The sequence below is a fragment of the Bos taurus genome, unplaced genomic scaffold (assembly GCF_002263795.3).
Source record: "Bos taurus isolate L1 Dominette 01449 registration number 42190680 breed Hereford unplaced genomic scaffold, ARS-UCD2.0 Leftover_ScbfJmS_713, whole genome shotgun sequence".
Classification (NCBI taxonomy): domain Eukaryota; kingdom Metazoa; phylum Chordata; class Mammalia; order Artiodactyla; family Bovidae; genus Bos; species Bos taurus.
Window position 1 is genome coordinate 701,204 of NW_020192012.1, and position 13,552 is coordinate 714,755.

At 40.1% G+C, this 13,552-nt stretch overlaps 2 protein-coding genes across 2 annotated transcripts in view; both read left to right on the forward strand.

Moving 5' to 3' along the window:
- Nucleotides 1–2,249, forward strand: part of LOC528412 (ATP-binding cassette sub-family C member 4) — a 209,142-nt gene extending 206,893 nt beyond the window's left edge. Inside the window, exon 31 of the mRNA XM_059884492.1 lies at nt 1,369–2,249. Within this exon, the coding sequence (XP_059740475.1) occupies nt 1,369–1,455 (87 nt within the window). The 3' untranslated portion in view covers nt 1,456–2,249. The remainder of the gene's footprint in view (nt 1–1,368) is intronic.
- Nucleotides 2,250–3,705: 1,456 nt separating this feature from the next.
- The window catches only part of LOC101902462 (ATP-binding cassette sub-family C member 4), a gene marked incomplete at its 5' end in the record, with an annotated part of 36,685 nt that continues 26,838 nt past the window's right edge, over nt 3,706–13,552 (forward strand). The window contains 2 exons of the mRNA XM_059884489.1: nt 3,706–3,789; nt 12,818–12,919. Coding sequence (XP_059740472.1) covers nt 3,706–3,789; nt 12,818–12,919 — 186 coding nt within the window. The remainder of the gene's footprint in view (nt 3,790–12,817; nt 12,920–13,552) is intronic.

Sequence of the window (13,552 nt, forward strand, 5' to 3'; positions counted from 1 at the left end):
CATTCTTCTTTGAGGATACAGAGTTACACTTGAAGTAGTTCTTTTGGCCAGACATGTTTAGAGATAAGGCTTCACAAGCCCTGACATTATTTTATTTTGTTATGCGCATCTGTAAGGAACCGAGATACAACATAGCTACTAAAAACTGATGATTGTGCAACTCGACAGCACTTCATTTCCTCTGTGTTCTGAGTATACACTGAGAAGACCTGTATCTCTTCCAGTTCAGCTAGAATTTGGTAGAATTCAAGAGCTCAAAGGTCTGGAACAGATCTGTCCTATTATTGGGTATCATCTTACATTTTAGAGAAGTCTCTTGGTTGAGTCATTGTTAGCACTTTTTTTTTTTATTTTATTTTTAAACTTTACATAATTGTATTAGTTTTGCCAAATAACAAAATGAATCCGCCACAGGTATACATGTGTTCCCCATCCTGAACCCTCCTCCCTCCTCCCTCCCCACACCATCCCTCTGGGTCATCCCAGTGCACTAGCCCCAAGCATCCAGTATCGTGCATCGAACCTGGACTGGCATCTCGTTTCATACATGATATTTTACATGTTTCAATGCCATTCTCCCAAATCTTCCCACCCTCTCCCTCTCCCATAGAGTCCATAAGACTGTTCTATATATCAGTGTCTCTTTTGCTGTCTCGTACACAGGGTTATTGTTACCATCTTTCTAAATTCCATATATATGCGGTATTATACTGTATTGGTGTTTTTCCTTCTGGCTTACTTCACTCTGTATAATAGGCTCCAGTTTCATCCACCTCATTAGAACTTTTGATTCTCTTTTCATTCTTGGCACCCACTATCCACAGATCACATCTCTATAGGCCCTATAACTGCTTTGCCGCATAAATTAAACACCAGGATATTTCATACATATATGCCAGTGTTTCAGTGCCTGTCAATCAGAGTTTATAAAATATAAAGATAACAACCTGATACTAACATCCAAATTTGTTGTGCTCCTTTTATGTGTGAAAATGACAAACCCTGTTCAGATGCTAGATTTCCTATCCTCTTTGTTACTGTTTTTAATTTATTTCAGGGAATAAAATGATTTTTCTTATCAATTTATTGTAGTGATAAAGCATATCTGTGAATTAGAATGATCAGAAATCTAGGAGATCTACAGGTTATTTGGCATTACGTCCAGACCCACTGGGGGTTTTAATGGGGCTCCTTCCTCCATAGAATAAATATAGCCCTGGTTTTCTAAAACTGTGTCTTCAATAGTAAGATGATTGCTTCACATGAAGAAGGAAACCTAGAAATGTGTTGCCTTAGGAGGAGGACTTTAAAACTTTTAAACATGTTGTTTTTGTCTTTTTCTCCCTCAGGTGTACTACAAAAGGATAGCAAAATATTACTCACAGTGACCATGAGGTTATGAATGTTTCCAGTGGACAGTCCTCAGCCTTCACAATTTTTGAGTCAACACTGTGATTCTACCATGAGTTCATGTCTATTCCAAAGGCTTTTTTCCAATAGGTTTTGCACTGCATAAACTATATTCTACATGTTTTACACCAGCAACAAATATTTACACATTACAAAATGTGAGTTCTCCAACTTCACTCAATGATTTCAAGCTCTTGAAAAAGGATTTATTATGTTTACTTAAATGTTATATTACTTTCTTTCTTATCCAAATTAGAGGTGCAGGCCACCAATAATAGCTGTCTCCCAGGTTTTGTGTCTTGAGAGACTCCAGAGCCAAACTCATTTTCTAAGTTTTGAGACAAAGTTGTCACAGGTGTTTTTTTTTTTTTTTTTTTTTTTTTTTACTGTTTCCAGATTTACATATTACTTTCCAGTTATATCAGGGATTCTGTTTACTTGAAGAGTGTGTGAAGTTGCTGTTTTGTGTCACCACTTCCTTTAATGTGACTAGGATCCATTTTTCCACCAAAAGACCTCTGGTTAAAATACTATAGAGAAAACTGATAGGAAAACATACAATATACTACAGTTTAAGTGAAAGAAAGTGAAAGTGAAAGAAAGAAAGTGAAAGTGAAGTCCTCAGTCGTGTCTGACTCTTTGCGACCCCGTGGACTGTAGCCTACCAGGCTCCTCTGTCCATAGGATTCTCCAGGCAAGAATACTGGAGTGGGTTGCCATGCCCTCCTCCACCCAGGGATCGAACCCAGGTCTCCTGCATTGCAGGCAGACGCTTTACCCCCTGAGCCACCAGGGAAGCCCTGGTTTAAGCCTAGTTTAAGTAACAACAACAACAAAAACATAGATATATGGTTAAATACTGAAGGAAAATATTATATGTTCTAAAAGAGAAGGAAGAGAAAATATGCTTTCTCAAAATAGGAGCCCTTCTAAGGGATTTGCTAATGAAGGACAGACATGTGCTAGACTGTCTTCTAGATAGAGGATTTTAGTTTTTTTTTTACATTACAAATGGTGGTAAAGTATATATAACATAAAATTTACCATATAACCATTTTTAGTCACATAATCCAGTGGCATTAATCACATTCACAGTGTTGTGTAGCCACATTGTCTGGGTAACTTTTGGTAATTATGTTTTTTCCTATTCAGTGTGTTATTTCAAAGAGTCATTTTGATAACTTATTTCCTGTGAGTTTTTCTTGATTGGCATAAATTTATTCACAATATCTTATATGTTTAATATCTGCAGCATCTCTAACAAAGACTGTTGTTCTTTCGGCTTTCTAGTTTTCTTTTAGCCTTCTTTTTTATAAATAATCTTGCATAACTTTTTCCTGTTTTCAAAGAATCAACTTTCTCCTTGATTGATACTCTCTTTTTTCCCCAATTCACCATATCATTTTCCTTCAACTTTTCGTTAACTTTGAGGTTTTTCCTCTAAATTCTTAAATTGAAAAGAGATTATTTACACCATTATTTTTCTAATATAAATATATAAAGCTGACTTTTTCCCTAAGATCCACTTTAGCTGCAACCTGCAAGTTTTGGTACTCAACACCGTTGATAGCCATAGTATTATGTATTTTCTAATTCCTAATTTAATTCATTAACTATATCATTTACCCATGAATTATTCATAAGTACAATGTTCTCTAAATTTTAAATTCGAATGGATATTTTTAATTAGATTCAGCCATGTGGAACTGCTAACATTCAGTCTTTTTTATAAGTGATAAAGTGGCAGTTTCATATGGTTCAACATATAGTTTTCTTTTGTTATTAACACATAACTTAATTTAATTTGGTCAGACAACATTAGATTGTGAATTTTAAACCATAGGTAACCACATTCACACAAAAGGTCCTTGTGTCTACCATTTTGTGTTTTATTGGGGGTTTTTAAAATGTTATAAATACATGTGTAACCAGTAATTTTCAATAAAAATCCTCCCCAAATACTGGAATGTTTTCTGATACGTGTTGCAGGCTGGTTCTCTGGGATGCAGACTCGGATGGAGTTTAGTGCTGGGATGTGTATCAGGGGTGCCCTTGGGGTCAACACTGTGGAATCAAGAGGGAAGAAACAGGGTAAGGCAGAGGAAAGGATCAAGCTGGATCACTGGCCAGATGACCTGAGCGGACCCCATGGGGGTCTGGAATGAAGATGGCTCTTTGGGGTTGTCCCGACACATCCAATGACCAGGCCTTTATACCTCCACCCGGATGGATCATTGCACGTAGGCTGCCCCCAGAGGGGCTGGTGGTTTAAGGTTGCCCACTGGCAGCACTTAACAGCTGTTGGACAACGAGTCCCTGAAGGGAGACCAGGACAGCACATCTCCATGTCTCCCCTGGGCATGTATCACAGCTCCAGAGGTAGGTGATGAGGGTGTACTGTGGGGGAGACACTTGATGACTGATGTTTAAGGCAAAATGATGACTCAGTGATTCTCCTGAATACCCTCTGGTCTAAAAAATAGAGAAGGTCCATGTAGGGGAGATATCCTCATTCTCCCGGGTCAGCCCAGTTGTCACCGCTTCTAGGAAGTCACATTATGATCAGTAGTCATTCTAAGTAACTCGGATTTATGTATTACCCTGAGCACCTCTCGTGTTAAACTGAACCATACTAGGTTAGTGTCCTGTGTCACCATCTTAAGAGACTTTATTTTTAAACAAGGGGCCTGTTCTTTATGTTGTGCATGTAGGCTGCCCTGAGTGTGAGTGTTCACATGTAGTCTTTTTCTCACTAAACTAAATGAGAAAAAGACTTGAAACTGTGCCCTGTTCACTGATTATGGCTTCCATCAGAGTGTCTATGCACCGAGGGTGCTCAGTAAATGTTTGTGGAATGAACAAATGATTACTGAGAGCAAACCTTCCTTCTCAACTTTATAACTTTGAGATATTAAGAGGTAGCCTGGGATAACAGAAAGCCCTGGTTTTGGAGTCAGCCACACTGATCTGTCCTTTCTCTACTACTCACTAGCACTGTGGGTGTGGGAAAGCAGTAACCAGCCAAGGTGCCAGGTCATTAGAATGGCACCATCCTTGACAAAGTAGGTTCTGGACATCCTACAGCCACATAGTCTTAGTTGAGATGCTCAGTTAAGCATCTCAACCTCTGAATCTCAGCTTCTTTGTCCGGAAAATGAACAGTTCCTGCTCTTGAACCATTGCTTTGGTTGGGATGATGAATGGACTAAGAGCATCTAAAGACACAAGGTGCAATCACTGACCTTGGAGATTCTTATCACCAGGAGAGGAGAACAGAATGGGTATGGATGAAGGAGGTTTGTGGACTGTAGAAGGTATATTTGAGGAGGTCCTCATCTGATGGCCTAAACCAAACTGTTCTTCCTTCACGTGTAGTTAAAATGACACAAGCACACAGGGAGGAGCAGGAGTCAGGGACAAATACTGGCTCCTCTGGGCACTGACTGGGTTTGGATTCAAGTTCTGCTACCTGGTGAGTGTGGGCTGTTAAGGTTGGAAAGCCCACTGTGCTTCATAGTCTTTGTCTGAAAGGTGAGGTAGGGATAGCCTTCTTGATTCTCAGAAGGCTGCTGCAAAGATTAACTATGACAGTGATACTCACAGTGAGGACTGTGCACTACTACCAGTCCATGACCTGTTTGTAGCCTGGTTAGAAGTAAGTACAGGAATTTCAAAAAAGCTAAAAAAAAAAAAAAAAAAAAAGCTAGAAACTCAAAACCATCTGTATTGCTGTGATATCCACCCTCATGATGGGTGGGATCCTGAACACCCTGGGGACCTGTGTGAGGATTGCACTATGGGGTGGAGGGGCACATGGCTGAGCTGCACACTAGCCGTGCACAGTGGGTCATTGATTAGGTCTCAATGGACTGAAAATGTAAAATTAGATAAAACTGTTATTTAATACCAGACAGGTAAGAAAAAATGCTAGATATGTTCAATGCTTTTGAACAATGCTGTATATATGATGAGCTGTCAATCAGTACTACCCTCTCTAGCACTATCCTCTTTATTAATTCTTACCATCATATTTAACTTAAAATTAGAGCACACAGGCTTTCAATAGGCCCTACAATACATTATCAATATTTTCAGTTCAGTTCAGTTCAGTCACTCAGTTGTGTCCAATTCTTTGTGACCCTATGATCCGCAGTATGTCAGGCCTCCCAGTCCATCACCAACTCCCGGAGTTTACTCAAACCCATGTCCATTGAGTCAGTGATGCCATACAACCATATCATCCTCTGTCGTCCCCCCCTCCTCCTGCCTTCAATATTTCCCAGCATCAGGGTCTCTGCAAATGAGTCATCTCTTCTCATCAAGCATTGGAGTTTCAGCTTCAACATCAGTCCTTCCAAAGAACAACCAGGACTGATCTCCTTTAGGATGGACTGATTGGATCTCCTTGCAGTCCAAGGGACCCTCAAGAGTCTTCTCCAACACCACAGTTCAAAAACATCAATTCTTTGGTGCTCAGCCTTCTTTCTAGTCCAAATCTCACATCCATACATGACTACTGGGAAAACCATAGCCTTGACTATATGGACCTTTGTTGACAAAGTAATGTCTCTGCTTTTTAATATGCTGTCTAGGTTGGTCATAACTTTCCTTCCAAGGAGTAAGTGTCTTTTAATTTCATGGCTGCAATCACCATCTGCAGTGATTTTGGAGCCCCCAAAAATAAAGTCAGCCACTGCTTCCACTGTTTCCCCATCTATTTGCCATGAAGTGATGGGACTGGATGCCATGATCTTCATTTTCTGAATGTTGAGATTTAAGCCAACTTTTTCACTCTCTCAGTTTCATCAAGAGTCTCTTTAGTTCTTCTTCATTTTCTGCCATAAGGATAGTGTCATCTGCAGATCTGAGGTTATTGATATTTCTCCAGGCAATCTTGATTCCAGCTTGTGCTTCCTCCAGCCCAGCATTTCTCGTGATGTACTCTGCATATAAGTTAAATAAGCTTGGTGACAATATACAGCCTTGACGTGCTCCTTTTCCTATTTTGAACCAGTCTGTTGGTCCATGTCCAGTTCTGTTGCTTCCTGACCTGCATACAGGTTTCTCAAGAGGTAGGTCACGTGGTCTGGTATTCCCATCTCCTTCAGAATTTTCCAGTTTATTGTGGTCCACACAGTCAAAGGCTTTGGCATAGTCAATAAAGCAGAAATAGTTTTGTTTTGTTTTGTTTTCTGGAACTCTCTTGCTTTTTCAATGATCCAGAGGATGTTGGCAATTTGACCTCTGGTTCCTCTGCCTTTTCTAAAACCAGCTTGAACATCAGGAAGTTCACGGTTCACATATTGCTGAAGCCTGGCTTGGAGAATTTTGAGCATTATTTTTCTAGCCTGTGAGATGAGTACAATTGTGCAGTAGTTTGAGCATTCTTTGGCATTGCCTTTCTTTGGAATTGGAATGAAAACTGACCTTTTCCAGTCCTGTGGCCACTGCTGAGTTTTCCAAATTTGCTGACATAACAGCATCGTCTTTTAGTATTTGAAATAGCTCAACTGGAATTCCATCATCTCCACTAGCTTTGTTCATAGTGATGCTTCCTAAGGCCCACTTGACTTCACATTCCAGGATGTCTGGCTCTAGATGAGTGTTAGTAATTACACCTTCGTGATTATCTGGGTTGTGAAGGTATTTTTGTATAGTTCTTCTGTGTATTCTTGCCACCTCTTTTTAATATCTCCTGTTTCTGTTAGGTCCATACCATTTTTGTTCTTTATTGCACCCATCTTTGCAAGAAATGTTCCCTTGGTATCTCTAATTTTCTTGAGGAAATCTCTAGTCTTTACCATTCTATTGTTTTCCTCTATTTCTTTGCATTGATCGATGAGGAAGGGTTTCTTATATCTCCTTGCTATTCTTTGGAACTCGGCATTCAAATGGGTATATCTTTCCTTTTCTCCTTTGCTTTTCACTTCTCTTCATTTCACAGCTATTTGTAAGGCCTCCTGAGACATCCATTTTGCTTTTTTGCATTTCTTTTTCTTTGGGTTGGTTTTGATTCCTGTCTCCTGTACAGTGTCATGGACCTCCGTCCATAGTTCATCAGGCACTCTGTCTATCAGATCTAATCCCTTAAGTCTATTTCTCACTTCCACTCTATAGTCATAAGGGATTTGATTTAAGTCATACCTGAATGGTCTAGTGGTTCTCCCCACTTTCTTCAATTTAAGTCTAAATTTGGCAATAAGGAGTTCTTGATCTGAGCCACAGTCAGCTCCCAGTCTTGTTTTTGCTGACTGTATAGAGCTTCTCTATCTTTGGCTGCAAATAATATAATCAATGGACTTCCCTGGTGGCTCAGACAGTAAAGCGTCTGTCTATGATGTGAGAGACTTGGGTTCGATCCCTGAGTAGGGAAGATCCGCTGGAGAAGGAAATGGCAACCCACTCCAGTACTATTGCCTGGAAAATCCCATGGACAGAGGAGCCAAGTAGGCTACAGTCCATGGGGACGCAAAGAGTCGGGCACGACTGAGCGACTTCACGTTCACGTTCAATATAATCAATCTGATTTCCCTGTTGACCATTTGGTGATGTCCATGTGTAGAGTCTTGTGTTGTTGGAAGAGGGTGTTTGCTATGACCAGTGTGTTCTCTTGGCAAAATTCTATTACACTTTGCTCTGCTTCATTCTGTACTTCAAGGCCAAATCTGCCTGTTACTTATTCCAGGTGTTTCTTGACTTCCTACTTTTGCATTCAGTCCCCTATAATGAAAAGGACATCTTTTTTTGGGTGTTAGTTCTAAAAGGTCTTGTAGGTCTTCAAAGAACCATTCAACTTCAGCTTCTTCAGTGTTACTGGTTGGGGCATAGACTTGGATTACTGTGATATTGAATGGTTTGCCTTGGAAACGAACAGAGATCCCTCTGTCATTTTTGAGATTGCATCCAAGTACTGCATTTCAGACTGTTTTGTTGACCATGATGGCTACTCCATTTCTTTTAAGGGATTCCTGCCCGCAGAAGTAGATATAATGGTCATCTGAGTTAAATTCATCCATTCCAGTCCATTTTAGTTCTCTGAGTCCTAGAATGTCAATGTTCACTCTTGCCATCTCTTGTTTGACCACTTCCAATTTGCCTTGATTCATGGACCTGACATTCCATGTTCCTATGCAATATTGCTCTTTACAGCATCAGACCTTGCTTCTATCACCAGTCACATCCACAGCTGGGTATTCTTTTTGCTTTGGCTCCATCCCTTCATTCTTTCTGGAATTATTTCTCCACTGATCTCCAGTAGCATATTGGGCACCTACTAACCTGGGGAGTTTCTCTTTCAGTATCCTATCATTTTGCCTTTTCATATTGTTCATGGGGTTCTCAAGGCAAGAATACTGAAGTGGTTTGCCATCCCCTTCTCCAGTGGACCACTTTCTGTCAGATCTCTCCACCACGACCCGCCCATCTTGGGTTGCCCCACGGGCATGGCTTAGTTTCATTGAGTTAGACAAGGCTGTGGTACTAGTGGGAGTGGTCTAAGTTGATTGTTCAATTCTCTATTGCTCTAGCTTTTCTCATTGAATTGTATCTAGCATTTTCAAGGCAAGAGGGAGTTTTCTTGTATGTGTGTGTCAGCTTTGTAGCAATTTATAAGACTTTGTTTTCTTCAACTACTGTGCATCAGATTAGAACAGATCAGTCGCTCAGTCATGTCCGACTCTTTGCAACCCCATGAATCGCAGCACGCCAGGCCTCCCTGTCCATCACCAACTCCCAGAGTTCACTCAGACTCATGTCCATTGAGTCAGTGATACCATCCAGCCATTTCAATCTCTGTCGTCCCCTTCTCCTCTTGCCCCCAATCCCTCCCAGCATCAGAGTCTTTTCCAATGAGTCAACTCGTCGCATGAGGTGGCCAAAGTACTGGAGTTTCAGCTTTAGCACCATTCCTTCCAAAGAAATCCCAGGGCTGATCTCCTTCAGAATGGACTGGTTGGATCTCCTTGCAGTCCAAGGGACTCTCAAGAGTCTTCTCCAACACCACAGTTCAAAAGCATCAATTCTTTGGCACTCAGCTTTCTTCACAGTCCAACTCTCACATCCATACCTGACTACTGGAAAAACCATAGCCTTGACTAGACGAACGTTTGTTGGCAAAGTAATGTCTCTGCTTTTGAATATGCTATCTAGGTTGGTCATAACTTTTCTTCCAAGGAGTAAGCGTCTTTTAATTTCATGGCTGCAGTCACCATCTGCAGTGATTTTGGAGCCCCCCAAAATAAAGTCTGACACTGTTTCCACTGTTTCCCCATCTATTTCCCATGAAGTGATGGGACCGGATGCCATGATCTACGTTTTCTGAACGTTGAGCTTTCAGCCAACTTTTTCACTCTCCACTTTCACTTTCATCAAGAGGCTTTTTAGTTCCTCTTCCCTTTCTGCCATAAGGGTGGTGTCATCTGCATATCTGAGGTTATTGATATTTCTCCCGGCAATCTTGATTCCAGCTTGTGTTTCTTCCAGTCCAGCGTTTCTCATGATGTACTCTGCATATAAGGTAAATAAACAGGGTGACAATATACAGCCTTGACGTACTCATTTTCCTATTTGGAACCAGTCTGTTGTTCCATGTTCAGTTCTAACTGTTGCTTCCTGACCTGCATACAGATTTCTCAAGAGGCAGATCAGGTGGTCTGGTATTCCCATCTCTTTCAGAACTTTCCACAATTCATTGTGATCTACACAGTCAAAGGCTTTGGCATAGTCAATAAAGCAGAAATAAATGTTTTTCTGGAATGCTCTTGCTTTTTCCATGATCCAGTGGATGTTGGCAATTTGATCTCTGGTTCCTCTGCCTTTTCTAAAACCAGCTTGAACATCAGGAAGTTCACGGTTCACATATTGCTGAAGCCTTGCTTGGAGAATTTTGAGCATTACTTTACTAGTGTGAGATGAGTGCAATTGTGCAGTAGTTTGAGCATTCTTTGGCATTGCCTTTCTTTGGGATTGGAATGAAAACTGACCTTTTCCAGTCCTGTGGCCACTGCTGAGTTTTCCAAATTTGCTTACATATTGACTGCAGCACTTTCACAGCGTCATCTTTCAGAATTTGGAGTAGCTCAATTGGAATTCTATCACCTCCACTAGCTTTGTTCATAGTGAAGCTTTCTAAGGCCCACTTGACTTCACATTCTAGGATGTCTGGCTCTAGGTCAGTTATCACACCATCGTGATTATCTGGGTCGTGAAGATCTTTTTTGTACAGTTCTTCTGTGTATTCTTGCCATCTCTTCTTAATGTCTTCTGCTTCTGTTAGGTCCATACCATTTCTGTCCTTTATCGAGCCCATCGTCGCATGAAATGTTCCTTTGGTATCTCTGATTTTCTTGACGAGATCTCTAGTCTTTCCCATTCTGTTGTTTTTCTCTATTTCTTTGCATTGATCACTGAAGAAGGCTTTCTTATCTCTTCTTGCTATTCTTTGGAACTCTGCATTCAGATGTTTATATCTTTTCTTTTCTCCTTTGCTTTTCACTTCTCTTCTTTTCACAGCTATTTGTAAGGCATCCCCAGACAGCCATTTTGCTTTTTTGCATTTCTTTTCCATGGGGATTGTCTTGATCCCTGTCTCTTGTAGAATGTCATGAACCTCATTCCATAGTTCATCAGGCACTCTATCAATCAGATCTAGGCCCTTAAATCTATTTCTCACTTCCACTGTATAATCATAAGGGATTTGATTTAGGTCATACCTGAATGGTCTAGTGGTGTTCCCTACTTTCTTCAATTTAAGTCTGAATTTGGCAATAAGGAGTTCATGGTCTGAGCCACAGTCAGCTCCTGGTCTCGTTTTTGCTGACTGTATAGAGCTTCTCCATCTTTGGCTGCAAAGAATATAATCAATCTCATTTCAGTGTTGACCATCTCGTGATGTCCATGTGTAGAGTCTTCTCTTGTGTTGTTGGAAGAGGGTGTTTGTTACGACAGGTGTTTCTTGACTTCCTACTTTTGCATTCCAGTCCCCTATAATGAAAAGGACATCCTTTTTTGGGTGTTAGTTGTAAAAGTTCTTGTAGGTCTTCATAGAACTGTTCAACTTCAGCTTCTTCAGTGTTACTAGTTCGGGCATAGACTTGGATTACTGTGATATTGAATGGTTTGCCTTGGAAACAAACAGAGATCATTCTGTCGTTTTTGAGATTGCATCCAAGTACTGCATTTCAGACTGTTTTGTTGACCATGATGGCTACTCCATTTCTTCTGAGGGATTCCTGCCCGCAGTAGTAGATATAATGGTCATCTGAGTTAAATTCACCCATTCCATTCCATTTCAGTTCGCTGATTCCTAGAATGTTGACATTCACTCTTGCTATCTCTTGTTTGACCACTTCCAATTTGCCTTGATTCATGGACCTGACATTGCAGGTTCCTACATAATATTGCTCTTTACAGCATCGGACCTTGCTTCTATCACCAGTCACATCCACAGCTGGGTATTCTTTTTGCTTTGGCTCCATCCCTTCATTCTTTCTGGAGTTATTTCTCCACTGATCTCCAGTAGCATATTAGCTGCAAAGTGGTGTAGAAGATAACAAAAAGTTAGAGGTGGGTGCAGCCATTCCTGCTGTGGAGAAAAGTGGGCATGGACTAAGAAGAGGCAGTGATTGTGAAAAGTTGCTTGTGAAATATTTTTTAAGACATAGAAACTTAACACAGTTTTATTTTTAGAATGATGACTTAGTAATAGTTAATGACGAGCAGTGATGTGGTATTGACACACACGAGGGGGAAAGCAGAGTGTACAAGGTTTGCACTCAGAATCTCCATCATTGGTCTTGTGTTCTCAGCCTGTCCTGTGCCACCTGCTTCCTGATGGCCCGGGGAGGGCCTTCCTTTCTGTGTTCTAGCAGTGTTGCATGGTGCTTGGCACATGGTGGGATTCAGTTAGTGTTTATGAAATAATTTACTACCAGCTCACCTGTTTATTGTTGGTAACACAAAAGTAAAACAATAAAAATGTCCAGATTCTAAATGTATTGGAGTTTGAAGCCGTATTTTCTTCTTAGAGAGGAACCAGTACACTTGTTGAGAAAGTAATAATGATAGCCTCATGGCCAGGAATTCTTATTTATTTATTTTATACACACACACAGACACACAGACACACACACACATACATACTATATATATGTGTGTATATGCTATGTTATATATATATATATATGCTATACTCTATTATATACTTAGTTGTACATATAATAATGATATATTATATACTATTTAATATTTCTCATGTGAACCAAGACCTAATAAAATACAGTTGTAAAATGATAGGTAGGTATAAATGATAGATATAAAATTTTTTATTACCAATTTCAGAGAAGCAGTTGTTTTGTTTGTGCTTTGTTCCTGCAGTATAAACAATCTATGTTTTGCTTTTTTTCTGTAGAACTTTTTGTTACTTGATGAGATAACACAGTGCTACCCTCTGCTGCCATCAGATGGTAAAACAATCGTGGATGTGTCAGCTTTTACAGTTTCTTGGGAAAAGGTGAGAAACTTTGCTTTCTAAAATTATGACTGCTAAAAGATAATTGTGACATAGATTTATTGGAGAATTTTGAGATTTTACATATACTGTAAAATGTGACTTGCTCATTTACTTAGAATATATTATAAAAATTCTTGGAATCAGGGATGAGGTTTGCAATGAATGGAGATTAAGTGTAAAATCAGCCTGAGGCATTTGACATGTTACTCTTTTTCTCATTTTCAAGAGAGCTTTCAGTGTATTAGCACATGTTGAACTTAAAGTATATAAATTCTTCTTTTAAATTTTAGTTTATTTTTCATCATGTTTTATTACAGAGTATTAAATATAATTCCCTGTGCTATACAATAGGATCACCTTAAACAAAAGATATAGAACACAAATAGCTTTTCTTGAAAACCCAGATCTAATATTTTGAGCTGAAGTGTGAAGTGTCAGTTGCTTCACTTGTCTCTGAGTCTTTGTGACCCCATGGACTGTAGCCCACCAGGCCCCGGTCCATGGGGATGGATACCTACTCCAGCATTTCTGCTGTTGTTGTTGTTCAGTCACTCAGTCATGTCCAAATCTGTGTGACTCCATAAACTTCAGCATGCCAGACTCCCTTGTGCATCACCAACTCCAGGAGCTTGC